General features: G+C 38.2%; 1 protein-coding gene across 1 annotated transcript; it reads right to left on the bottom strand.

Annotated features, from left to right (window-relative positions):
• Positions 1-18,265: 18,265 nt before the first annotated feature.
• Positions 18,266-24,840, bottom strand: CYTL1 (cytokine like 1). The gene is made up of 4 exons (XM_051967233.1): positions 24,697-24,840; positions 24,171-24,215; positions 19,823-19,951; positions 18,266-18,716 (listed from the first exon to the last, which is right to left on the bottom strand). The coding sequence occupies exons 1-4, from the start codon at positions 24,838-24,840 to the stop codon at positions 18,570-18,572; spliced, it is 465 nt and encodes a 154-aa protein (XP_051823193.1). The 3' UTR covers positions 18,266-18,569.
• Between the last annotated feature and the right edge of the window lie 1,832 nt (positions 24,841-26,672).

The following is a 26,672-nucleotide window of genomic DNA, read 5'->3' as shown; positions in this document are numbered from 1 at the left end:
TGTTCTATCCACTGTACTATCTAGCTGTCCCCTTTACTGACCTTTATATAATTTTGACAAGTAAAAGGGAACAAGGGGCAGGAATCATCACAGAGGGAACATAATATGATTTATTACAGTCTGAAGTATCATAGGTGATAGGAAACAATATGATTGGATGATGGTTGGGAATGCAGGGATAGCAACAACCCCCTCTTCCATATTGTTGTCATAGAAATCTCACTGGTGGTATCCTCCTGTATGGCTAGTTAGTGACATAGTGATAGGGGTAATTAGTGCCATAGTGATAACATACCAGACTTTCCTGAGATAAACTTTGCAGAGATAATAGATTTTCTGGTATCTCTCTGCATCTCCCAAGGTTTGTTAGCAAGATAATAGATTTCTCTTAATTGTACCTAGATATACATGTGAAGACTTCCTTCAGCAAAATTGGAGGATGAGAACAATTTGTTCCAATGGCCATAAAGTTTACTGAGGCAGGTGCCATGGAACTCTGAGAATTTGATCAGGCCCCCAAGCCACCAAAATTATCTACTGCATCCTGGGTCATCAACAGTTGTCTTTACTTTGGTCTTGCAGTTGGACTTACATGACTGGAAGGGAGAGTATGGCTGACTACTTTGGAAAACTATGCCTCATTTAAATCCAATTCACTCACAAATAAGACATCACCCTGTGATATCATTGGCCATTTTCAAAATGAAGGATAAACAACATATAATTTGATCTATACCCCCCAAAAAATTACCTTTAGAACTCTCTCACCAAGTGATCATGCAGTTGTTTTTTTCTTGAAGACTTGTAATAAAAAGGGACTCAATATCTCTGGAGGTAGCATTTTTATTATTATTATTATTATTTTTAGATTGATAAAAGAGGTTTATTATTAGATAAGCAAAGTTAAAGTATAGGCGACAGTAGAGATAAGGAGGGCACTGGACAGAGGGTCCAGTGGACAGAGGGTCCTCACATGGTAGCCATGTTTGGAATCTCTGCCCATTTTTATTATTTTTAAATGGGATTTGTTATTTTCCCTTTTATCAAGCCTAAATCTGGCTCTCTGCAGTTTTAATTCCTCATCCCTAGATTTACCCACTGTGTCCATGCTCCATCTTTCTTTAGCCACTTGAAGACAGCTGTTAATATCTACTCTTCTTCAAGCCAAATAGTACTACTTCCTTCAATCAATCTTTTGTAAAGTATGGTTTCCAGTTCCCTCATAACCTTGGTCATCTTTGGAAAGATTCCAATTTGTCCTTCCTAGGAAGTGTTGTCTAGTTTGAAATATAATACTCCAAATGTGGCCTGACTGTAACAGAGAATGATAAGATGATGACTTTCCTAGTCATAGACACTATGCATCTTTAAATATAGTCTCTCTTTCTCATTGTGGACTCTCATAGTGATCTTGTCATATATGCTAAAGAGCTGAGGGCTTTTTGTAGTGAAATATGAGTTAACTATACTTCCCCTATCCTGGACTTATATGGGATTTTCTAAACCCAAATGTAGGATTTCACATTTATCTCTATCAATTTCATTTTATTATGTTTAATCTGAGATTTTGTCAAGTCAAGGACTTTTAAAATTTCAATCATGTTAGCTCCTAGTATAAGATTCATGTCATCTCTATGTTTGATAACAATGCCATCTGTGCCTTTATTCAAATATGATAAAAACTTTCAACATTTGGCAAAAATTGGGGAACAAACAATAGAGGAAAAATGATATAGTGTCTAGGATACTGTATTGGGAATTAAGGAAAAAATAAGGACTTAAATTATGCCTCAGGTACATATTAGTGTGTTACTCTGGGCACATTACTTAAAATTTCATATTCTTACTTTCTTCATTTGTGAAATAGGGAGTTATAATAGTCTCTATTTCAGGAGGATATTTTGAAGATTAAATGTGATAAAATATGTCAAAAGTTCCCCACAAGCTTTAAAGAGCTATTACTAGTTGTGTGACTTTGATCATATAATTTAATTCACTCAACTTCTCTCAATCTCAATTTCCTCAACTTTCAAATGGAAGGGGAGTTGAATTTGATGATTTTTAAGTTCTTTTCTAGCTCTAAATTTATAATTTATGATAGACTCCATTAAATATCTCCCTTCGGGATGGAATCAAGGTCATTATGAATAATATTACTTTTATTTGGTTAAAAAACATTCCTGATACTTGGACAGTCCCATGAATATATGTAGGGAGTCAGTTTTTGAGAAATCCTTAGGTTGCTCTTTCATAAAACTTTTGGTTCAAAATCAAATATACCTAGATATAAATTTTGGAATGAGAGAATAATAATAATAATCAAGAATTCTAGGGAAATGTGAGCTAAATTTTTTGAATCAATTAATGGAAAGGGTAGAACCTCACTTGTAGCTTGTAGTCATAGTTGTAGACTAGAAAATCTGAGAATAGTTTGATATATACTGTATCTGTGGCTCTCAAATTACTCTGAAGTTTGATGGGAGTGGGGTGAAGAGTAGAGGTTGTAACATCTACCATATGACATATAGTTTCTGGCTGCCCTAAGAAGGTATTGTCAGTATAGACTCATCTTATTATAGAAGATTTACTCCTAGCCATTAGGGAGGTAATAAATGTAGTTATAGATCACAAGTTCCTAAGGAGAAGGTAACGTATGGTAACACTGGACTTTTTTGTTTGTTTTTTCAGGCAACATCAGTGTTTTGAAGAAAATAAGATCATCAGTGGGAAGTCTTCCAGTGATCTTGGTAATATAATCTTGTCCTTTCACACCCCTATAATCTCAACTGAGTCTGAATCATTTTATAAAACAACCAATAGGCTGCAAAACTCTATAATTGTGAATAACCTGTGACCATAAATGGTGAGGACTTTTCTCATCCTTAAATCTCCTACTACATGGTATCAATATACATGTTTAATGATAGGTCCAGTTCATAGTGTCATTGCATTATTCCTTGCAAAATGGTGCCTTGACTTAGAATTTGCAGCACCTCTACTATCTCTGTCCATGGTACTGAATTATACTTTAAAAGAGAGTTCTGTTTTTGATAGTTCAAGCTGCCCAAAGATAGCAGAAAGTGAATTGAAACCAATATTCAAATGAGGAAAAAATGGGCGAAGACCCATTAGGAAACTAATAACAATTTAGATTCTCTAGGCTTTAGTTTCTCTCTGTATAAAATGAGGGGGATTTACCATCCATCTCTAAATTTATGATGTTATATCTAGTGATATTTGATATTTCTATAATCCTTTAATTGATACACAGAATTTTTCTCACAACAAAATTATCAGGTAGTTAGACTGGAAAAAGTATAAAAAGAGACATAATTGTATAAGAGTTTGACATAGTCAATGCATGTTTTATAGAGGCACATATATGCATATACACATACATACATAGGCATATGCACTCTCAAAACTCTTCACTCTTTAATGTGAAATGGTTGTCAAAATACTGTACCTACATCTAAGGGATGAATGTGAGAGCTTTTACAAAGGGCAAGTATATTAGTGATTTTATGTATTTATATATATATTTAGTGTCAGAATGTTCATGCTTATTGATGTTTGTTGGTCTGATAATTTTAAAGGGCAAAAAGAATTCAAGATATATTCATGTATTTCACAGTGGGAAGCAGATGAGAAAAGGATGTCTTACCTCTACATGGACAGTTATTTTTAAGAAAAATAAGACACTGAATAAAATGACAGAATGGTTAGAGCTGCAAAGGATTGTAGAAATCAGTCCAATTTACTACTTTTTACTTTTGGAGAGATTAACTCTTAGAGAAAAGTGGTTTGTCCAAGGCCACACAGCTAGTAAGTTAGTAACAAAATGATGACTAGAAACAAGGTCTTGACTCAGTGCCCTTTTTACTCCACCACACATTTCATTACTCACAGAAAAATAAAACATTCATTTCATTATCCAACCAATGCAATGGCATTGAATAATGATCAAGGAAAGCAGATTAGATTAAATATATTTTTAACTGCAATCACTTAAAGCATTAATAATACTATCAATGTGGATTGAGTTTTTAGAATATATGGCTCTAATGTAACTTTTTAGAATTTGCATGAACTGCAGTAGTAAACATGTAGGAAGGTTATATTGGTACTTTATTTTGAAAATCCAGTCATAAATACTTGATTTGCTGCCTAGGATCTATTTGAAATACTTAAATCTGTTCATAACTAATTATATTAGAGAAACTAACTTTTGGTTCTGTGAACTGCAGCATCCTTTGCTTATGAGCAATCCCCAATCCCCACAAATGGCCTCATAGATAGGGGCCATGCTTTCTATGTTTTCCAAAATGTCTTGGCATTGTCTCATTTTTTTTTTAATTCATGAATCAGTTTAGTTAGATAATGGAAATAAAATAGCAGAACTGTATGAAGCAATGATTTGTTTGAATATTTACTAATTTGCATTTAGAATGATTACCAGAGGGACCTCCTCATAGAATGTTAGATGACCCCAATTTGCAAAGTCTATGCCAGTAGTAAAGAAGCTCTTGTAGATTCATCAAGATTGGAAGCCTTCACAGGATGACTCCTCATCAGCAAGTTGCTGCCACTCAACCCTACCTCATAATCCCTGAGGATGGATTTTCAATCAAAATACCTTTTTTTTTTCCCAGAAGAAGAAAATGAGTCTCAAAAAGAAGTGTCTTGTTCAAGTTCACTTCATTAGTGAATAGAAATGCCCCTATTAGGAAAAAGCCAGATCTTTTGTTTGCTAGTATAGTGCTTTTTTCATTATGACCTGTGCTTTCTTATCAATGTCAAGTATGATGAAGTTTAAGATGGCCCCTCACATATAGTTGTGATTAGAATTAGAGTATTTGGAGTATTTGTATTATAAAAATCATATGTGCTTGGCCATAAAAGAATCAGGAAGAAAAAAAAATGCACCAACCCTCAATCATTCTATTGAAACTTTCTTTTTCATATATATATTCCTTGCCTTGTGTTCTCTGAAGGGAGACGGCTTAAAAGGAGCAATTGAGCTCAGATTTCAGAAATAGGCTGAGATTCTAGACCTGACCACATCATTTGTTAAATGTGTTAAAGACAGAATATGGGTTATCTTTATTTATCTTGGCTTGAGCGGGGGAAAAATTAAGAATAATGGAAGAAAGGTACAAAAGACAACTTTTGCTTGATATAATGAAAATCTCAACAATTAGATAATTAATCGATCAAAAAGGACTTATGAAACACTTACTTTTAAATGGTTCCTGCCTTGTAATTGTTGCATTTTATAAAGAGAAACAATGTGTACACATATACGTAAATAGAAAACAAATATATTCAAGCAGGTATAAACAAAATAAAAAAGTGGAATGGGCTGCATTGGAGTAGGAGGCTCACTTTTGTAACATGTTGAAACAAAGATTGGGAAGTACCTTGTCGAGTATGTTGCGCTTTAGTAGGGATTCTTTTCCATGCATGGACACTGACAGATTTTTTTATAGCAACTGCATTGAATTGAATGATCCAAGAAAGATCAAAGACTTGCTCAAGGTCATAGGATCATATGTTTAGAATTTGAAAGAACTTTAGAAGTCATCTCTATAAGATTACCCTAACTTATCTTTCCAGAAATCATATGTCACTTTGACTTACCCACTTTAAATTCCAGCAGAAATGGTCTACTCATTGTTCATGTTATTCCATCTCCCACCTTCATGCTATAGTCATATTTAAATTGCTCTCCCCTCCATCTCTTCCTACTGGAATTTCTGTCTTCATTCAAAGTTTAAATCAAGGTTCCTTCCTACACTGCAATCCTCCCCCTGTTGTTATTGATTCTCCTTGGGAATTTTTTTCTGTAGTCTTTTTTTATACATGGGTGCTTGCTGTTTCTCCTCTGTAGAATGTAAGCTGCTTGAGGACAAGGACTCCTCATTTATGTATACTTAGAATAATGCCTATCACACAGGGGGCACTTCCTACTCATTAAATTGATTTGAATTGGGCCCAGCTAGTTCATTTCATAGGAAAAGAAGCTGAAACCCAGTGGCATTAAGTGACTTGATCAAAATCATCTAGATTACAAGGGTCAATTCCTGAGCTGGAATTGGAATTGAGATCCTTTAATGTCAAATCCTAGAATCTTTGTAGCACATAAAGTGCTATATGAAAAGGTGATGTCTGATTTAACATTTTTTGTGGAACTCAAGAAGCAGTGGGAAAGCTTTTATGGAAATAAATATTTCACTTGGAATTCAAACTGAGTATTATTGTCAAGTAGATCACTGCCCCCATCCACTTTGGCTAGCATAGAATTGTTGAAATATGAAAATATTTAGCCATAATTAATCATATGCAGAATGAACCATTCTAAGAGGAAACTACTAGGAGACCAAAACAGGCTGTCTCTTCCAACCCAAGGCTTCAGCCATCTCTTTTTGCTTTTCCTGGGTATTATTGTCTTTGGAGGAAACCCAATCTGAGTGCCCTGATAAGAAGAGGATATAAATCTATTTTAATGAAAAGTGGAAATGCAGAGAGGCAATAAATAATGATATTGTGTCTGGGCCCAACATCCCAAATTCCCAGGCTGCAAATCTAGGATAGGGCTGGAGCAGGTGTGGTGAGGCTTTATCAGAGATTTCAGGAGGTTTCAGACAAAGATAAAATGGGAAAAAGCATTATCAATGCATAACATATATGACAGAAGAGGGATTGTTATGGGGAACCAATGAAAAAATGGAATTTTTAGAGGAAACTAATTATACTTCTCAGGCTTATTTTAACGGGCAAACAGGAATCAAGGGCATTCAACCCCCCAGTGACCCATAATCCCCTTCAGTAACTCTCCACAGTGTACTTCCTGCTTTGGATTGCTTCCCATAATGCTTTTGGGTGTTGGTTCAATTTCCCAACATAAAAACATCACATTCAAATTAATTTTCTTTTCTGAATATATGTCTTGATTATATTGTTATGCCTTTCAGAAAGCAAGTTGCAATATTTGGCTAATTTTGCACTAACAAGGTTTTCATTGTCTAGCTTATTTTAAACAAAAAACACCTTGTTTTTATTTTCTTATATAAAACACATATTAAAAAAATGACCTTGCTGAACTGTTTTGCAACTTTTTTTGTATTAAACTGCTAACAAAAGGCAGCAGGAGGGTAGTGTTTAGAGTACTGACTTTGGAGTCAGGAAAATGGAGTCCTGTTTTGCCTCCAAACATGGACAAATCACTTATTCTCTCACCTCTTTAAGATTTCTTTGAATTTCAGAGGAATTTCAATTCCTCTGAATTAAAATGTCAGAAGCGACATTTTTCCACACTGATCGATCAGCTCTAAACTATTAACACTTGTATTATCATCCTCTTGTGCACTGAGGAAGAAACCTGATCTCTTCATGAAGACTTCAGTTCCAAAGCATGCTTTAGTGTTCTTTGTTCCCACTGGAACTCATCCCTTTACAGGGAAATTATTCTAGGCTCTCCATCACTAAACTTCTCCCTTCAAGCTTCTCTCATCTAACCTGCACTTTAGTCAAGGTGAGCTTCCAAAAGTAAATGAATGTCTAGAAAAATGTGAATGCCCATAAGAGGCAAGTTTGACTCAGTTTCTGTGGGTTCCCCAGAAAATATTGAGAATTTACTCAATTAGTAAGCTTTAGCTCCCTCCAACATTTACAGGTCTAGGAGTTGCTTGTAAAATATCTTGCTGTATTTAAATCCCAGATCTCTGGCACAGGAAAGATGGATAGAGGGGAGTTGTTCACATGATCGATACAGTTATGCACATTAAATTTTATACTGATAGATAAATTTTGCTTACAGATCAGCCTGAAATTCTGTAAAACACTGAATTAACTGCATCAATATCCATTCATTAACAATGGTAATTATAACTCATTTCAAGAATACTTCCAGAGGGAATATCTTATAGTGGATGGCATGATGGACTTACATAAAGATCTTGCTTTCAATCCAAATTTTGAGGCTTCCATGTGAACATGGGCAAGTCACTTAGCTTCTTTCTATAACAACTTCTTATTTTCAAAATAGCAATACTAATTTCTATTGGTAAGATAATGCACACAAAATGCTTTGCTTTGGTCCACCTTAATGTATCTTAGAATCTTCCCTCTGAGCTTAGCTCTAATTTGTCCTTTGCATGGTCTACTTGTACAAAACTGGTTGCATGTTGTCTTCCCTATTAGATTATTAGGTTCTGGAGACAAAAATTGTATTTTTCCCTTTCCTTGTATTCTTGGTGCTTAGCACATCAACTGCCTGAAATATAGTAGATACATTATAAATTCTTGTTGACTTGCAAACTCTGAAGAGCTAGACATGGATGCCCTAAAAGTCCTAAAAGTGAGTGTAGTTTTAAGCTATTTCAACATGTGAAAGTACTTTCCTCCCAATAACCCTATGAGAAAGTTCTTGTTCATATTATTCAATTTTATAGAGGATAAAACAGCTGCTGGAGGCTGAACAACTTGTTCAGACTCATAAAACAACTATGTGTCAGAGCTATTATACAGACCTTGGAATCAAAAGTCCCTATCCAAATCTAGTTTTCTCTCCATCTCTACATACTTATTCTTGGGAACATATGAGAGGTAGAAGAGGAAAAAATGTTGAGTCTGGAAGAACTTAGGTAGAATGTAGCTCTACCATTTTGCCAATGGGCAAATCACTTCATCTCCTAGAGCCCAAGTTTCCACATCTGTAAAATGAGAGAATTGGTATTGTTAATCTCTCATGCCCCTTCCAACTCTAAGTCTATGAAGCTGGCACCTCATGATTTTTAAGAAAATGATCTTGTCTTTAAAGAATACTTGCTCCTGAGTTAGAGTGGAGCAGATGGAATTTGGACTTGGAGACAGAAGGGCAAGACAGGAATAAGTATTAGCCACTTACTGCCTGCATGACTATAGGCCTTCTCTTCTTTGTTGGAGGAGGTTCCTCCTCTTTAAAAGTGGTCTAGAGATCAGGAATGAAGGATTTTTGTGTGTGTCATGAACCCCTCTTCTAGTCTGCATTAAGCATTTTGATCCCTTCTTGGAGAGTTTTAAAATGCATAAAATAAAATACAAAGAATTACAAAGGAAACCAATGGTTAGTGAAAATAAATGTACATACATACATATATAAAACACACATACATAACACAAATGTATATGTACATACTAAATTTATATCTATCTAAAACTCTAATCCTACCTATATATACATGCATATATGCATTTATATTTTACCCCTCCAAGTTCTTACTGACCCTCTAAAATCTAGCTATAGAGATGACTTAGTATTTTTACAGACCCCAGGTCTAGATGATCTTAATGGTTATTTGCGGTCATGATCTAAAAATAAAAATTACTTGGTCTAATATACAGAAAAAATTCCAAATGATACTAAACTCTGTGACATCAATATAGGACAGTCTCAGGGCACTTATTACTCCTTCTACTCCCTCCCCATACTTTTACTCTATGGGGGTTTTTTAAGTGCCAGGTCTGCTTCAAGTTATAGCTCAAGGGATCGCTATTCCTGAAGAAAAATGCATTTGAAGCTTTTCTCTTTTTCTGACTAGCAGGAATTTTGCTTTTATGTCTCCAGTTAAGTGAGATTTCTTTAATAGAACTCATATATATATATATATATATATATATATATATATATATATATATATATATATATATATATATATATATATATCTAAAATAATAATAATCCCTACTACTATTGTCCTGAAGGTTTCCTCATAATGTCTGTGAAGTAGACAAGTTAGATTCAAGTTATATTATTTGTCCCCCACCTCACCCCCACAATGGAAACTCAGAATATAGGAAAGACTTGCCTAGAGTCTCTAAAGTGGTTGTACTTAAGCTGGGATTCAATATTATATCCTCTGATTCTAAATCTGGTACTTTCTCCATGTCCATCTCTACATTTTGCCCTGTGAACATAACTTTTGGTTTTCTACATCTAAATTTTTGATCATGATCTTGAGTCACTTGGTTAAATCATACTGAGCCTTCAAGAGCAAGTTCAATTTTCTCCTTTACTTTGAACCTTCACTTATTTATTTCAATTTAAAATAATGACCTTTTTTTCCTGAATCTATCTATCTCATTTAATAATTAATCATGTACCATATTGTGAGTGAAGTGAGATAGGCTAGTTGAGAGAAGAAAAAACTTAGGGGAAAGGGCCATGATAGCAGTCTTAATATCTCAATGGCATATACTAGGGGAAAGTGATTCAATTTATTTTATGAGTTTTCAGAGGGAAGAGCTACGTATGTCTATTGGGTGCAAATTATGAGAGGCAGATATCAGTTCAGTCTAAGGAAGAATTTTATAATAATTAAAGCTGGTGCAAATTATGAGGAGGCAGATATCAGTTCAGTCTAAGGAAGAATTTTATAATAATTAAAGCTGTTTACACATTTAACAGACTGTCTTGAGGTAGTTGAATTCCATCAATGGAAATGTTCAAACAGATGTTGGATCCATCACCTTTAGAATGATGTACAGGGATCCTTGCCTTGAGGAACAGTTGTATTAGGCAACCTCTGAGATACTTTACAACTCCTCAATTTTCTAACTAATCGTTATATTGGTAAAATTGCTTTGTTATTTAACTTTTATATTGCTAAGAGTTTGTAAAACATATTCCTCTGATACCTCACTATAGCATGGAGGTGATCCTAGGTTCTCGCAGGCTAATTTGGTAGATGGTCAGTTCTGGCAGGTTCCAATAATTCCACATGGCAAAGGCTGAATACAGATCCAACCTACTTTCTTCAAATATGTTTTGATAAATACAGAGAGGCCCATCACTCATAAGATGTCCACATGGGTATGGATTCTTTCACCATGACAATTAAGAAACCAAGAAACCTCCCAAATCACCTTCAGTCCTGAGTTGTTTCCATCCCCTTTTGCAGGTTTGCTGACAAAGTAATGGAAAAAGAGTCAGAGAACGTTGAGTCACAGTTACATACCCACTTACGATAGGGGCTTTGTCCCAGGCCACTGACAGGATAGTACACTTTCTCCTTCTCATTTAGCCTGCTACCTTCTGTCTTTCCTGGTTATTAGAACAGAATAATGTACTCTATCATAATAACCCCTGTCATACCTACATCACCAGTTAAATGATATAATTGATGTAAATTTCTTGAGATCAAAGTCGTGGATTAATGTAATATTGCCTGAAGAAAAAAAAGAGCTTAAATTTCTATAATATTTCTTCGCCACCAGAATTTCCCTTGTCCTATGACTAGATGGTATGATGCAGCAGTTTAAGAAAAGTCAGTGCACACAGCATATTTTCAGTACAAAATTGGAAATTTTCTAAAACCAAAGTTTCATCTGTTTTAGAAAGTAATTTTCTCTATCTGCAGAATTGCCTAGATGATATGGAATCCATTCCCCACACTTAGAATAATGATATTATTCTAATGATCTGTAAAAGTCTCCCAAGTTGGTATAATTACACTAACTTGTAACTTTCTTAGGGTAGAGGATTGGCATTGAAGCCAATGAGGTAAATAAAAAAGCAATAAAAATAATAACTCTCCCCAAATCTTTTGAGTTATAGTCCCTCTGTAATACCCCAAGTCATAAATTGGTGGATACTTGGAAAAACAAATGGTGTGAAACTTCAGGAGGTTGATTGCAAAAGTAACAGAAATTGGATGAGAATAACTTATTTCAAAATAATTCCTGGAGCATCCCCATCACAAAAAGCAATAAACAAAAATAAAACTAAATTATTACTGCTGACTTGACTGTTTCCAGGTTGATGTCACTATATTTTATCCTGTATAATATTTAATCACTTTCAATGTAGCTGGGAAATATGTCTCGTCAGCTCTTGTTACAGATCTACCAGACTGAATGTTTTGGAAATGAAAGTTGTGGCTTCACGTTACTAATAATTTGGTAAATAAACTTAGGCTAAAATGAAGATTTTAGTCATACCGTTTCCCAATTGACTCAATGACCACCAAAAATTAGTAGGGCAATCAATCTGCCTATATTCAATTCAGCATCTAGAGCTCAACCTCTTCAAGTATCATCATTATCATCATAGCCATCATCTACTAATAGATTATATTGGCATATTGTTGTATAGTTGCAATGTGCTTCATCTATATCCTCTCATTTGGTTCTGAGAGTTAGGGGAATAAGTATAAATAGGAAAGCCAGGCTGGGCTAGTACTTGGGTATTCATAGCACAGGGCTGCCTGTCCACAGGTTACCTGGTTTTTGTTGTTGTTTATTTAAAAAAAATTAATGACCCTCTAGCTAAGAATGATTTTTACAACTTAAAATAAAACTTTATTATATTTAAAAATCTTAAAAATGAGCTTAGCTTATAAGGCCTGTTCAGGCAAATAGTTGAATTTGTCATTCCACTATAGTTTGCTGATCCTTCCCATAGAACATTAATTCACTTAATAAAACAGTTCTTAAGCTATTATTAGAATGGTGTGGTATAATGGGTAGAGTTTTGGACTTGGAGTAATGAATATCTGAGGACCCATTTGGTCTTGGACACCTACTCGCTGTGTGACTTGTATAAACCATTGCTTCGGTTTCCTCACTTGTAAGAGGGGATTGATAATAATAATACCTACTTCTCAGGGTTTTTATGAGGATTAAATGAGAATATATTTGTAAAGCTCCTACACAGTAGGTATTATATAAATGTTAGCTATTATTACAATGCCTAAGGCATTGTCTTAGGTTCTGGCCGTATAAATGGAAAGAATTATTAAATCCCTGTTATGTGCAAGGCATCGTCCTAGGTTCTGTAGATTCAGGACTAATCAATCAGTAAGTGTTTATTTAAATTTTACTATGATCCAGGCACTGTGTTAAGCATTGGGAGTACAAAAAATGAAAATACCTCCTACCCATAAAGAACTTCCATTGTAATGGAGGAAACAACATGGCCATAAGATACATATGTACAAGATACATATGAAGTGTCTAGGATGTAACCTTACTCCCAGTGGAAGACACAGGTGGCTAAGAGGACAGAGACTAGCCTCCTGCAGAAGGTGGTACATTAACTGATAAAGTATTGAAGAGACTTGAGGAGTATCAAAGATAGAGGGGACAAGAAAGAGAGTTCCAGGCCTATGAGCATACACAGTTCAAAGTCAAAGAGAAGGGAAATGGAATGCTATATGTCAAGATGGTAAGTAGACAAGTAGGGCTGGATGAGTGGGAAGTCTGATTACTAGAGCAGAGGTTCAAGAAAGGGGAGTCAATATCATATTTGGGAATTAAAATGAAAAGAGATGATTGTTGATGCAACAGATTCTCCATACCCGAGTCTTAAAAAATGACAGCTCCAGAGATGGAGCCAAGATGGCGGAGTGAAGGCAGAAACTTGCCCACCTCTCCCCTGAACCTCTCCAAGTTCCTTTAAATAATGACTCAACAAATTTTAGAGCCACAGGACACCCCAAAAGATGGAGTAGAATATTTCCAGCAAGTTAGTAAGTCAGGAGAAAAGGTCTGGGGAACCAGGGTGGGAGCCCAGTATGCAATCAGCGCAGCCCTGGTCCTAGCCCCAGATCCAACCCCCTACCATGACCCCAGCCCCAGTCAGACCCTAGGTCAGAGAGACAAGACCTCTGAATTAGCAGCAGTTGTGGAGGCTTCTGGATTTCTTGGCTCAGGACTTGGAAGGTCATCAGAAAGGGTCTGTGGCAAGCAAGAGGAAATATGGTGTACAATCCCAGTGCAGGCCCCACCAACACAGCCTCGGCCCCAAACCCAGTGGCCCCAGCATCAGCAAAGCAGGACTCTGTTGATTTTGCACTCTAGCTCTTACAGCTCCAGTGGAGCGGGGGCATTCTTAACAGCTCTAGGCAGAAAAGAGTGCTTGTGGTGAGGTTTCTAGAAGAATCTCTGAAAACAGCTGTGCCAACTGCTGAAACTAGGGGCAGTGCTCCTTCTACCCTGAAAAGAGAGCCCTACTCTAACAGAGTTAAAAGTCAAGTAATAATTTAGGAAAATGAGCAGACAATAAAAAACTTTCTGATCATTTAAAATTATGATGACAAGAAAGATTGAAACACACATTTAGATGATAATAACAAAGTCAAAGCTCCTACATCCAAAGTGTCCAAGAAAAATAAGAATTGGTCTCAGGTGGTGGAAGAGCTCAAAATGGATTGTGAAAATCAAGTAAGAGAAATGGAGGAAAAATTTAAAAAAAAGAATTGAGTGGTGCAAAAGGAAACACAAAAAATTAATGAGGAGAAAAATGCCTTAAAAAAGCAAAATTGGCCAATTGGAAAGAAGTTACAAAAGCTCACTGAGGAAAATAATTCCTTAAAAAATAGAATCGATCGAATAGAAGCTAATGACTTTATGAGAAATCAAGGTACAATAAAGCAAAATTTTAAAAAATGAAAAAATAGAAAAATGTGAAATATCTCATTGGAAAAACAATGGACCAGGAAAATAGATCCAGAAGAGATCGTTTAAAAGTTATTGGTCTACTTGAAGTCATGCTAAAAAAAAAAGAGCCTGGAACTGGAAAAAAAAAGTTTTTATACATAAGGCTTCTGATAAAGGCTTCGTTTCTAAGAGAAAGTGTTAAATTTACTGAGAGAACTGAGTTAAATTTATAAAAATTCAAGCCATTCTCCAATTGATAAATGGGTCAAAGGATATGAATGGACAATTTTTAGATGAAGAAATTAAAACCATTTCTAGTCATATGAAAAAATGCTCTAAATGACTATTGATTAGAGAAATGCAAATTAAGACAATTCTGAGATATCAATTCCGACCTTTCAGATTGGCTAAGATGACAGGATGTTGAAGGGGATGTGATAAAACTGGGAGCTAATACACTGTTGATGGAATTGTGAACTGATCCAACCATTCTGGACTGCAATTTGGAACTAAGTCTAAAGGGCTAGAAAACTGAGCATACCCTTTGATCCAGCAGAGTCTACAAAAAAGGGAATAGTACCTATGTGCAAAAATGTTTGTAGCTTCTCTTTTACTAGTGGCAAGGAACTGGAAACTGAGTGGATGCCCATTGGATGAAGAATAGCTGAATAAATTGTGGTGTATGAATGTGATGGAATATTATTGTTCTGTAAAGCTGATGTCAGAGAGGCCTGGAGAGACTTACATGAACTGATGCTGAGTGAAACTAAGAGAACATTGTACATGGCAACAAGATTATTAAACGATGAGTTCTGACCGATGTGATTATTTTCAACAATGAGGTGATTCAAGCCAGTTCCAGTGTCTTGTGATGAAGAGAGCCATCTGCACCCAGAGAGAAGACTGTGGGGACTTAGTGTGAATCCCAACATAGTATTTTTACCTCTTTTTTATCTTTTTCTTGCATTTTGTCTCTTCTCATTTTTTCCTTTGTGATCTGACTTTTCTTGTGTACCATGATAATTGTGGAAATATGTATAGAAAAATTGCATTTTTAACATATTGGATTATCTGCCATCTAGGGTATCAACTTTCTAATCAAGGAAAACTGTCCTGATATCCCATGCATCTTTTTGTATGGTTACTTTCTTTACAACAAGCTATCTCTACTCTAGACACGTTTACTCCTCTTACCTGGTATTGCATTGCTTCTTTAGAATCTTCTGTTCTAGAAATTACCAACTTCCTAACTAACATTGATCTATTGCTAACATCAGAGATGGGAAACCTCTGATTCTGGGCATACTTGGGTGAGACAACATTCTCCCCTACCAAGCACCTGTCCTTTTTCATATTGGAAAGCACCTATTGTTTAGGATACCCCAGGTGTACTCACGGTGGCCTGGGGGAGTGGAGAAAGCTCACTTGAGTTCTTAGTTCAAAGGAGCCTCTCATTGCATTAATTAGTATCTTTCTTTCTCTTTGTGTGGATGTTAGATCATTTCTTGGACAGCTCTTTCTCTATTCCGATTAAGTCAGACATATCCCGCCCCTTTGGAGATTCTTCTGATGATATCCTGGTCTCTCTAGTGATTGGGTACAATCTTGTCTGCCCTTCTCTACTTCTAGTTCCTTCCCTTGTGCGGATTAAAGTATACCTGTAGTAAAAGCCTGTTGCAGTTGATCACTTTTGTGAATCCAAAAAAGTACAATTATCCCTTCTATATCATGACTTTTCCCAACATGGTTTCAATATATCATGGGTCAGCATAAGAAATTGAATGGGAATCTTTGGGAATCTTTGTGGAAGCTGCAGATGACACATGAAAGCCAGCACATGACACAGAGCCTTTGATCAAATACCCCACATTTTACAATAAGGTACTGTAAGCACCCCTAAAAGAAAAACAAATCAGACTTCTCCTCTGCTCTGAAGGGAGGGCCAAAACTTATTTTCCTAACTTTCCAAATCGGGGGTGGGGATCTGTACCCCTAACTCCCACAATGTGGAAGGGATAAGTGTAGCTGCAGCAGATTGCCACTGACACATGGGTCATGGGGCATATGGACAAGCCATGAAAAGTGAAGAATTACTGAAAGGAATAAAGAAATGGTCGCCTTGTGTGCTGGCGTCATGGGCAGAAAATGGGACCTAGAATAGTAACTTCCGATGGCTAGAAATGCAATGTGCTCAGCAAAGCAAATTGTAAGAGAGTTTCAACAACAGGAGAACATTGATGACAAGTCGGCACTGCCCACATGAGAAATTGCTTCTCCTTGAAAAGCATTCTTTAATTAAGGTTTTCACCGCTTTTCACAGAAAGGGTCCTTCCTTCAAGTAAAATGCTTCTAACAATCTACCAAAAGAAATTCAAAGAACAACGCGAAGATAATGGAGATTTTGGAAAGTTACTGCAGAATCCTTCGCCTCTCCTGTGGCTAGCTTGCGGAACAGAGTCTAGCTTGTCATGGACGAAGCTCTTAAAAGAACGGAAAGTACTTTGGCTGGGACCAGGTCAAGCTAGTAATGAAAGCACCTTCTTTTGCTCACTATGAAGCTGGCTATTCATGAGGAAGAAACAAATCTGGCATCGCATCCTTACTGTTCAAATAAACACCTCTGGGCCTTCTGGGTACGGGGAAACGGCGGCAACGCCCCAGGAAGAGCGCGACTGCTAGCCCAGCTGTGACAGGCGGCTCTCCAGGAAGGCGATAGACTTGTTCGTTGCTCATCGTGGAGATGGCAAAACGCCCCAGTGAACTTGGGGGGAGGGGTAGCACACACACACACACACACACACACATACACTCACATACACATACACTCACACTCATACACATACACACACTCACAGACGCACACACACACATACACTCACACACACGTACACACTCACATACAGTCACACCCACACATACATAACACACACTCACATACACTCACACTCATACATGCACATACACACACACTCACATACATAACACACTCACATATACTCACACTCACACATGCACACTCACACACATACATACACTCACATAGCACACACACACTCACACTCACACTTATACTCACACTCACATACACTCACACACATACACATACACACACTCTCACCCACACTCACCCACACTCACACACACACTCTCACCCACACCCACACTCACACACACTCACATACACTCACACTCACACAGGCACACATACACATACACTCACATAACACACGCACTCATATTCACATTCACACTTACACTCACATATACTCACACACACACACTCTCACACACTCTCACTCACTTTCACACATACTCACACCCACACTCACACACACTCACATACACTCACACTCACACAGGCACACATACACATACACTCACATAACACATGCACTCATATTCACATTCACACTTACACTCACATATACTCACACACACACTCTCACACACTCTCACTCACTTTCACACATACTCACACCACACTCACACACACTCACATACACTCACACTCACACAGGCACACATACACATACACTCACATAACACACGCACTCATATTCACATTCACACTTACACTCACATATACTCACACACACACACACTCACACACTCTCACTCACTTTCACACATACTCACACCCACACTCACACACACTCACATACACTCACACTCACACAGGCACACATACACATACACTCACATAACACATGCACTCATATTCACATTCACACTTACACTCACATATACTCACACACACACTCACACACACTCTCACTCACTTTCACACATACTCACACCACACTCACACACACTCACATACACTCACACTCACACAGGCACACATACACATACACTCACATAACACACGCACTCATATTCACATTCACACTTACACTCACATATACTCACACACACACTCTCACACACTCTCACTCACTTTCACACATACTCACACCCACACTCACACACACTCACATACACTCACACTCACACAGGCACACATACACATACACTCACATAACACATGCACTCATATTCACATTCACACTTACACTCACATATACTCACACACACACTCTCACACACTCTCACACACTTTCACACATACCCACACCCACACTCACAACAGGAGCCTTATTGGGCACATCCGGTTATCCACTTGAGGTTTTGCCAGCCGGGGTAATTGGAACCCCCCTGGGCGCTTCTTTTGGCTCTGACCTCACTTGGGTTCTCACGGTTGTGGGAGCTTGGAGGGGGTTTTCCAGGACCTCACAGTCATCAGACAAGAACACCAAGTCCTGTGGAAACAAGAGATGAGAGGCAGCATTAGGAAGGAGGGAGAAGAGAAGCCCCAGACCATGGTGGCCTCTCCTGGTGGGCCTCGGGATCCCGGGCTCTCTGGTCACCGGTCCTGCTGCCCCGGCACACGGATGGAAGCCAGGACAGCCCAGAAGGTCCTGCCGAGGCCGGAACTGCCATTTGCATTGTTGACAGAAACTGTTGTGCTGCAAGTGCATCAGGCACAGTCCCCGCAGAGATCGCTTTTCACAATACTGTTGGAGACCCGGATTCACTTTTGAAACCCTCCCTTCCCCGGCTTGCCCTCATCCGCTTAAGCATCTTTTCTGCATTTGGGGGGATCTTCCTAAGTTACAGTCTAATCAACATAAACAGAGGGACCAGCCCCGAAGCAGCGCAGTGCTCCAGTTGGTCAGCGTGAGTCGGCCAGTTAGAGGACCCTGCCCGTCTGGCCGTTACAATTTTAAACAGTTGCTTTTCCTCTCCCCTCCCATGGCCCCCAGTCACGGAATCTGTGGCCGGACCACTCCCGAGCCATTTTAGCTGCTGTCCCTGCTTTCGGTCTCTCCTTTCCCAGTCCACCCTATTTAGTCTGCCGGATGAATCTTCCGAAAGTGCTATTTTTATGCTCCCTTAACTTTCTTGTAAACCTTTCAATCACATCCGACTGCTTAGAGGATAGCGTTAAACTCATTAGCCTGGCATTCAAGGCCTTCCACATTCTGGCTCTCTTCTCATCTGCTGCTTCTCCCCACCACGAGTCCTTTCTTTGACCTTGTCTCCCATCACCTGAATCCCCCCGGATCCTGGGGCACCCAGCTCCAGGCCTGCCCTTTCTTGATTTCCCCCCTCAAGGCTCCCAGACTCCTCTAAGCCCTTTTGCCCTCAGTTGGGCCTTGCTCTAATATGCTTTGCATCTTTTTCCCCACTGTGGGGCTCACCTTCCTCAGCAGCTTGTCATCTCACTCAGGAAGGGGGCCACGCTTTGTGCTCTGTCACATCCTATAATGAGCTGCTAGCCCAGAGTCTCACCCACAGCAGGAACCCGGGAGCCCGTGGAGAAGCGATGGCCGCCAGAAGGAAGCCTTTCTGGACGTTGACTCACCCGCCTGCAGAACGAGTTCATGATGGTGTACAGCTTCCGCACCTGGTCCTTCAGGGCCCCGACTCGAGCGACTTTCCGACACTTGGGCGACGCCACGAAGTCCCGTAGTTTGGCCAACACGCAGTAATTCTGCAAGTGTAGGATGGTGTGTGAGGCAGGGAACAGAACGACCGCCGGACATGAGCTCCTGCAGGGGAGTCTAAGCTCTCTGAGCGGAAGAAGCGACTTGCATTTGTGTTTGTGAAGGAAGCACAGTCAGTTAAAAAGCATTTATGAAGTGCCTACTATGTTCCAGGAGATAAGACTTTTATTTTTCTCTGGTATTGAACCTGTTCTCCACCACACACACACACACACACACACACACACACACACACACACACCCCAGTGATAACATAGAGTGATCAATGGAGTTGTGTACAAAGGACTGAGGAGGCAGCTTTGTAGTACTTAGAGCATCCAGCTTGGAGTCAGGAAGACTCATGTTCCTGAGTTCAAATTCAGCTCAGCCACTTCCTAGTTGTATGACCCTTGGCAAGTCACTTCACTCAGTTTGCCTCAGTTTCCTCATCTGTTAAAATGAGATGGAGAAGAAAACGGCACACAATGCAGTATCTTTGCTAAGAAAAGACAAGTTGGACAAGACTGAAACAACTAAAAAACATAAAAGAGGACTGGACTAGGAAGCAATAGATCTGAATTCTAGTCAGGACTCTAACATTAACTGACTCTGTGACCTTGAAAAAGTCACTCCCATTCTCCATATCGCAGTCTCACAGTTTATAAAAACAGCAATGATAATGGGTTATGAAGGGGGTTTTTGTGCGGGAAGATGGTAAGAATAATAGTAGACATTTGTCTGGTGCTGCATTATTCACAAAGGGCTTCACGTGTGTGTGTGTGTGTGTGTGTGTGTGTTAATTGTGACCCAATGGTCTAATAAAGTAACTGCTACAGGCTTTGCTATTTATATTTTATAGCTTGAGGAAACTGAATCACTGAAGCTTGGCAATAATGCCAATAATGCCGGCTTTCAAATGCAAATATAATGCAAAAATGCTCCTGACCATGAGTCCAGTACTCTTCCTTGTTCCCCAATAATTAAAAATAATATCTGAACCTAGATTAGTTAATTCTCCCCTCTCCACAGTTTTATCTTGGGATTTGACCTAATCATCCTTTGCCTTCTTAAAAATTGTCCTTAGTTTAATGACAATTAATGTCATTAATCAATTACTGACCCTATATTTCTTTCACAACTTTTCCATCTGCATAATCCTTCAAAGCCCACTTAATAAAACCTTTCCTGTTGTATTTAGCCAGAAATTATTTGGCTTTTTTTGCTTGCTGATACTTATCTAGCTTTATCTAGATACAAAACATATCCCTCTCACTATCTTATTAGACTATTCTTATGACACCCATGGTGGGGGGAGTAGAAGCAACATGGTTTAGTAGACAGAGTGCTAGACCTGTAGCCAGAAAAAGCAGGATTTGAATTCCATCTCAGACACTTCTTGACTGTGAGACCCCGACTAAGTCATTTATTTTGCCTGGCTTCCACTTTCTTGTTCTCAAAAGGAAGGTGATAATAACCGAGCTGACATGAACTTCCATTTGGCAGACGAGAAAAAGAGGTTCAGTGAGTTGACTATTGTCCGAGCTCATGAGTATCAGAATTAGGATTTAGATCCCCAGTCTTTCTGAATTCCTAACTAGGACTGCCAAATTGTCTTCCTTCTTCAATGAAACCCAAGATCAATTCCCAGATCTTCTCTGGTGTTGTAATCCACGTTTTTTTATATGCCAGAGCCTTGTATATATGGAGGATTTAATCAGTGCTTGCTAGTTTGTATCGTGGTTATTTGTTTTCTTGTCTCATCTCCTCCCTTGCTCTACAAATTCTGTTCTTTTTTGTATCTCTCTCACTGTCCAGAACAGCATGTTGCTCATAGGATATTTCCAACTAAACATTGTTCAATGGAGCTCAAACTGTGCATTTGGTTAGGGTGGCCCGCCATACTAGACAATATGGGAACTAAAGTAGAACGATCGTTCACTAAAATAGAATATGTCTATATTTCCCTGCTGCTGCTGCTGTTTCCTTAATACAGAGGGGAACTGTTGATACCTGGTGCTAGCTTGACTTAATATACATTAAATCCACCTGATGGGCCATGTTCTCCACCTTCATAAGATTTTATGATTTCTCTCTCTCCTTTGAACTCTAATAACTCATTGTACAGATGGTGACAAGGCTTGATTGTACTCATCAGTGCTGTGATGCCTTTGTTCTCAAAGGTCAATGGGGAAGAGCAATTGCTGCTTCCTCACTGTCTCCCCACCTTGTAGAAACACAAAACTAATAGCCAGAACCCAGTCTAAGCCCAAAATGAACCCATGCTGGTTGGCTGATCCATTGAAACGCTTTGCTTCAAATCCTGATGTTGACATTCTCCTGGTCCTGAAAGTCACTTAACCCTGAAAGCTCCCTGGCCACAAGCATCTCCCAGCCTCCCCGCTGCTATTTCTCTTTCCTATGTGAAGCCTACTGCAGTGGCTGGGTGGCTACTCTACACAGCCAAGCCACTGGATGATAACAAAAGGACACATCCTGGTGGCCGTACCAGAGAGACCCCCTCGTTGACATCACATGGCAGAAGACCCGTTCCTCTGCTTGGACTCTCACTCCCAGAAAATCACCTTTGATCTGTGATAACATCAGCCCATCTCAGAGCATGGATAAATAGTAAATAAAATGAACTTGATTGTTAGTATTTATGTGATTTGTCTCAGTAATGCAAGTAGGGGATGGTTTTTGTCAGAAGGGAATAGCTTAACCTATAATTCAAGTAGAGTCCACCCAAGTCTGAGGGTGTCTTCCTCCCCCAGTTCAGTCCCTAGGCTGGTTTCCCAATAAGACTATTCTCCAATAGCCTTGTTACTCCATCACTACATGGTTGGTTGTGTGCTGCCTTCTCAAAGGAGGCTGTGAACTCGAGATCAGGGACTGATTTTTGCATTTCTTTGCGTTCTCAGCTTTTGGCACAGTGCCCGGCCCACGTGACACGCTTGTTGACCAACTGACAACATTGTTAATAATGTGGATGTGTTATTCATTGTATAATTAATTCCTTAAAAAGTGTTTTAAACTTCATTAATAACAGCGTGTGTTCCCATTTGTAGCATTGCTTCTATGGAATGGACTGATCCAGCTAAATAACATGATTGCACCTGAAGGCCTGTTTCCTAGTAGCAATAAACATTATCTGGGGTGTGCTTATGCTTCTCTTATTGAATTTTGCTATTCTGCCTTGTATTATAATTATTTCTATATGGATCTTATCTACTAGATTATATTTCTCAGTATTTTATAGGTAATAATTTCTCTGGGCACTGAGATGGATTTGATAAATCTTTGAATTCCTTATGGTAGTTAGCTCAAATGTTTGTCGACTAACATGCTCCATATCTTCCTCAGATAATGTACACACAATAAAAGGGACTATGAATTTATGATTGCTATAATTGCTTCTGTCCTGACCGTCTCAGTCATATTGCTCAGAAACCATTACTTTTGGAGCAATAGTAAAATGCTATTTTGTAGATAACAAGAGGAATGGGGAAGATCCCTTGCTTTAAATGAGGAGAAATAGACAGTTCTTATTCCTCAGGAAATTCTAGCAATCATTCTTCGATCTTCTTCTAGATATGATTTAGCATTTAGATGACTTTTCCCCCTTTAGATGATGTTATGGAAAGAACACTGGGTTTAGTCAGAAAACTTAGATTTAAAGTCCCAATTTATTACTTTATTATATCTGTGTGAAATGCAGTGAATTTCTACAAGCCCTTTTGGAGCTCTAAGATCAATCATATGAAGACACAAAGCATGAAAATAGCATGGAGATCATATGACTCAAAGACTCAGACTCTTCACTGGGCATACGTGCATGTCAGGCAAGTCATGTAGAATATGTAATGAAAACATTATTCCTATTTTATACGTAAGGAAACTGAGGTTCATGTTAAGGAATTCCCCCCAAATCACATAGTGAATAAAGTCTCAGATATAGGACTGATTCTGCTTTGTTTTCCTATATCCTGTCTAGATTTTCCTCAGTTCTCCTCATATAATTTTCCCATACCAATCTTCATTTTACCCTGATTGTTTGCTAAAGTGCTATTTTCACATTCCTTTCAGCTCCATCCTTGGATGATCTCTGAGCTATCTCCTTCAGCCAAACTCTCCATAACATAATAGTTCTCCTCTTCCTCCCTTCCCTGACTCTGATACATACAAATGCTCCTAACTATTACTGTTAGATCTGAGAAAGAATGAACTTACATGGATATCCAAGTAAAGTTTTGGTAGTCCCTCCACACAGGACTCCTAGAAGTAAGGAAAACAGACTCTATTTATTATTAAATAATCTTGAGAGACATGACAGATTCCATAAAGGAGCTTTTCATAGGGTCATAGTATTAAGAGCTAGAAAGTTTTGTAACATAAAAGATAAGCTCTGGAGTGGAACATAGAATATCAGGACTGCAAAAGAACTTAGAATAGAGAACAAAGATTTTTGGACCTGGAAGGGATCTTGGAACACAGAATGTTAATGGTGGAAAGGGTATTAAAATACAAAATATTAGAGCTAGAAAGGATCTTGGAAAACAGACCATTACAATTGAAATGTTGAACATGGCTTGTTAGAGCTGGAAGAGATCTTCGATAACAGAATGTTAGAGATGGAAAGATGGAGAGAATGTAGAATGTCAGAACTGCAAGGTCTTTAGAAATCCTTGTGTCCAATCACCTAATTTTTCTGAAGAAGTAGAAGCTTTTAAAATAGAAAAAAGAGCAATAAGCTTACCAAGGGCTCCTCATTCTGCAGCGCATTAAAGGAATCCATGATTTCTTTGCTTAGGTTAAGCATCCTTGAGTAGCAAGTTGGAGGAGCTGAAGTAGCCAACAGTGAAATGGAGAGAAGCACCATCAAGGCAAAGTACAGCTTCATGATTCTCCTCTTGTCTGATGAGAACTGAGGCTCAGCACCCTAGGCTCAGGGGTTTAAATAGGGCGGTCACACCCTCTTATTTAAACAGAATTCAGATGCAGGAAACCTATTTGGGGGTGGTCCAAGGAACAACCAGCTCCAGTTTTCAATTTCCTGCAGTCCCCAGAGCCAGGGCTGGGCACACTGTCCAGCCCAAGGGTGAGAAAGAGGAGGGGCAGGGGGATAACAAAACAAACCCAAATGGAACACTTTCTCCTTTCAGCTCCTGAACAGACCTCCAGTTAGGCAGAGCAGTGAGGACCCAGAGGGTAGGGAAAGGGAAAGGTTTGTATTGGTAAGGCTCTGGAGAAAAGATCTAGGTTTTTGGTTGCTTGAGTTGGGAGGCTGGAGATGGAGCTTGCCAACCTGGGAGTTTCCCATAATGATGGATGAACTCTGGTTGCAAATGTCAGAGTCTCAGAGCTGGAAAGAATTTTACAACTACAAGGGGTCTGAGGACAGAGGATATTAGAGTTGGAAGAGACTTGTGAGATTATTTTTGTGTGGCCAAACCCAAGAATACGGTAGTTATTTTGATTTCTAGCAAGGAAATTTGACAAAGTCTCGTATAATGAGTGTAAAGTCTTTCAAAGTGATCTGTATGCTTGATGAGAAGATAGATATGGATTGAAGAATAACAAAATGAAGAACTGGATGGGTGGGCAGACCCAAAGAAGGCCGACTTAGAAGGAGCTCTTTATTGGAGGACTTCAGGGATCTGTGTTTGATCCGCTGCTGCTAACATTTTTATCAATGATTTGGATAAAGACAAAAATGACACATATAGCAAACTAGAAGTTGACACAAAGCTAGAAGGGATAATTTACAAAATAGATTACACATCTACAAAGACCTTCACATATTAGAGTGGCTAATTCTATTCAACAAGAAGATTTTCAATAGGGATACATGTAACCTTTTTTTATTGGGGCTCAGAAAAAACCAACATATATCTATAAGAAGAAATTGTGTGAAAAAATCTAGGAGTTTTCGTAGATACAAACTCATTATAAGTCAACTGTGTGATATGGCCACCAAAACAATTAAATCTTAGGATAAATTAAGAGAGGATAGTGTTCAACAATAGGGAAATGATATCTCTATCTCCTGCCCTACTAATCTTGGCTACATTGGTTTTATTTGTGTAAAACCTTTTTAATTTAATTACAGAATTTAACCAACAGAAATTATCTATTTTATACTCACAATGCTCTCTGCCTTTTGTTTTTTAAAATGTTCCCTAATCCACAAGTTTGACAGATAATGTTCCATATTCTTCTAATTTTTTATGATATTCCTGCTTTATACATAGATCATATATCTAGTTTGACCATCTCTTGGAAAAAAAAATGGTGTAAGATATTGGTTTATTCCCAACTTTTGCCAGACTGCTTTCTAGCATTCCTTCCAATTTTTACTAAATAATGAATTCTTATCCTCAAAGCTTTAACTTTTACATTTGCCAAAGTTACTATAATTATTTGCTTCAGTGCATTGTGTGTCTAGTTTGTTTCACTAATCTACTTTTCTATTTCTTAGGCTGTTCCAGATAGTTTTGATAATTTCTGCTTCATACGATAGTTTTAAGATCTGGTACTACAAAACTTTCTTCCCTTACAGTTTTTCTCCATTAATTCTTTTGATATTCTTGACCTTTTCTTCTTCCAATGAATTTTGCTATAATTTTTTCTAATTGAGTAATTTGTGGGGATAATTTGAATAAAGAGGTTATTGAATAAACAGGTTCATTTAGGCAAAATTTCCAGTTTTATTATATTGACTCTGCCTATCCA

This window comes from Antechinus flavipes, chromosome 6, assembly GCF_016432865.1.
Source record: "Antechinus flavipes isolate AdamAnt ecotype Samford, QLD, Australia chromosome 6, AdamAnt_v2, whole genome shotgun sequence".
In the NCBI taxonomy this organism is placed as follows: Eukaryota; Metazoa; Chordata; class Mammalia; order Dasyuromorphia; family Dasyuridae; genus Antechinus; species Antechinus flavipes.
This window is presented reverse-complemented; position numbering and strand designations above follow the sequence as displayed.

Coding starts and splice junctions, on each gene's coding strand:
- CYTL1 (XM_051967233.1), bottom strand. CDS start 24,840: ATGAAGCTGTACTTTGCCTTGATGGTGCTTCTCTCCATTTCACTGTTG. Junction 19,952..24,170: donor AACTTTACTTGGATATCCAT/GTAAGTTCATTC, acceptor CTACACTTGCAG/AATTACTGCGTGTTGGCCAA. Junction 18,717..19,822: donor TGAACTCGTTCTGCAGGCGG/GTGAGTCAACGT, acceptor TTGTTTCCACAG/GACTTGGTGTTCTTGTCTGA.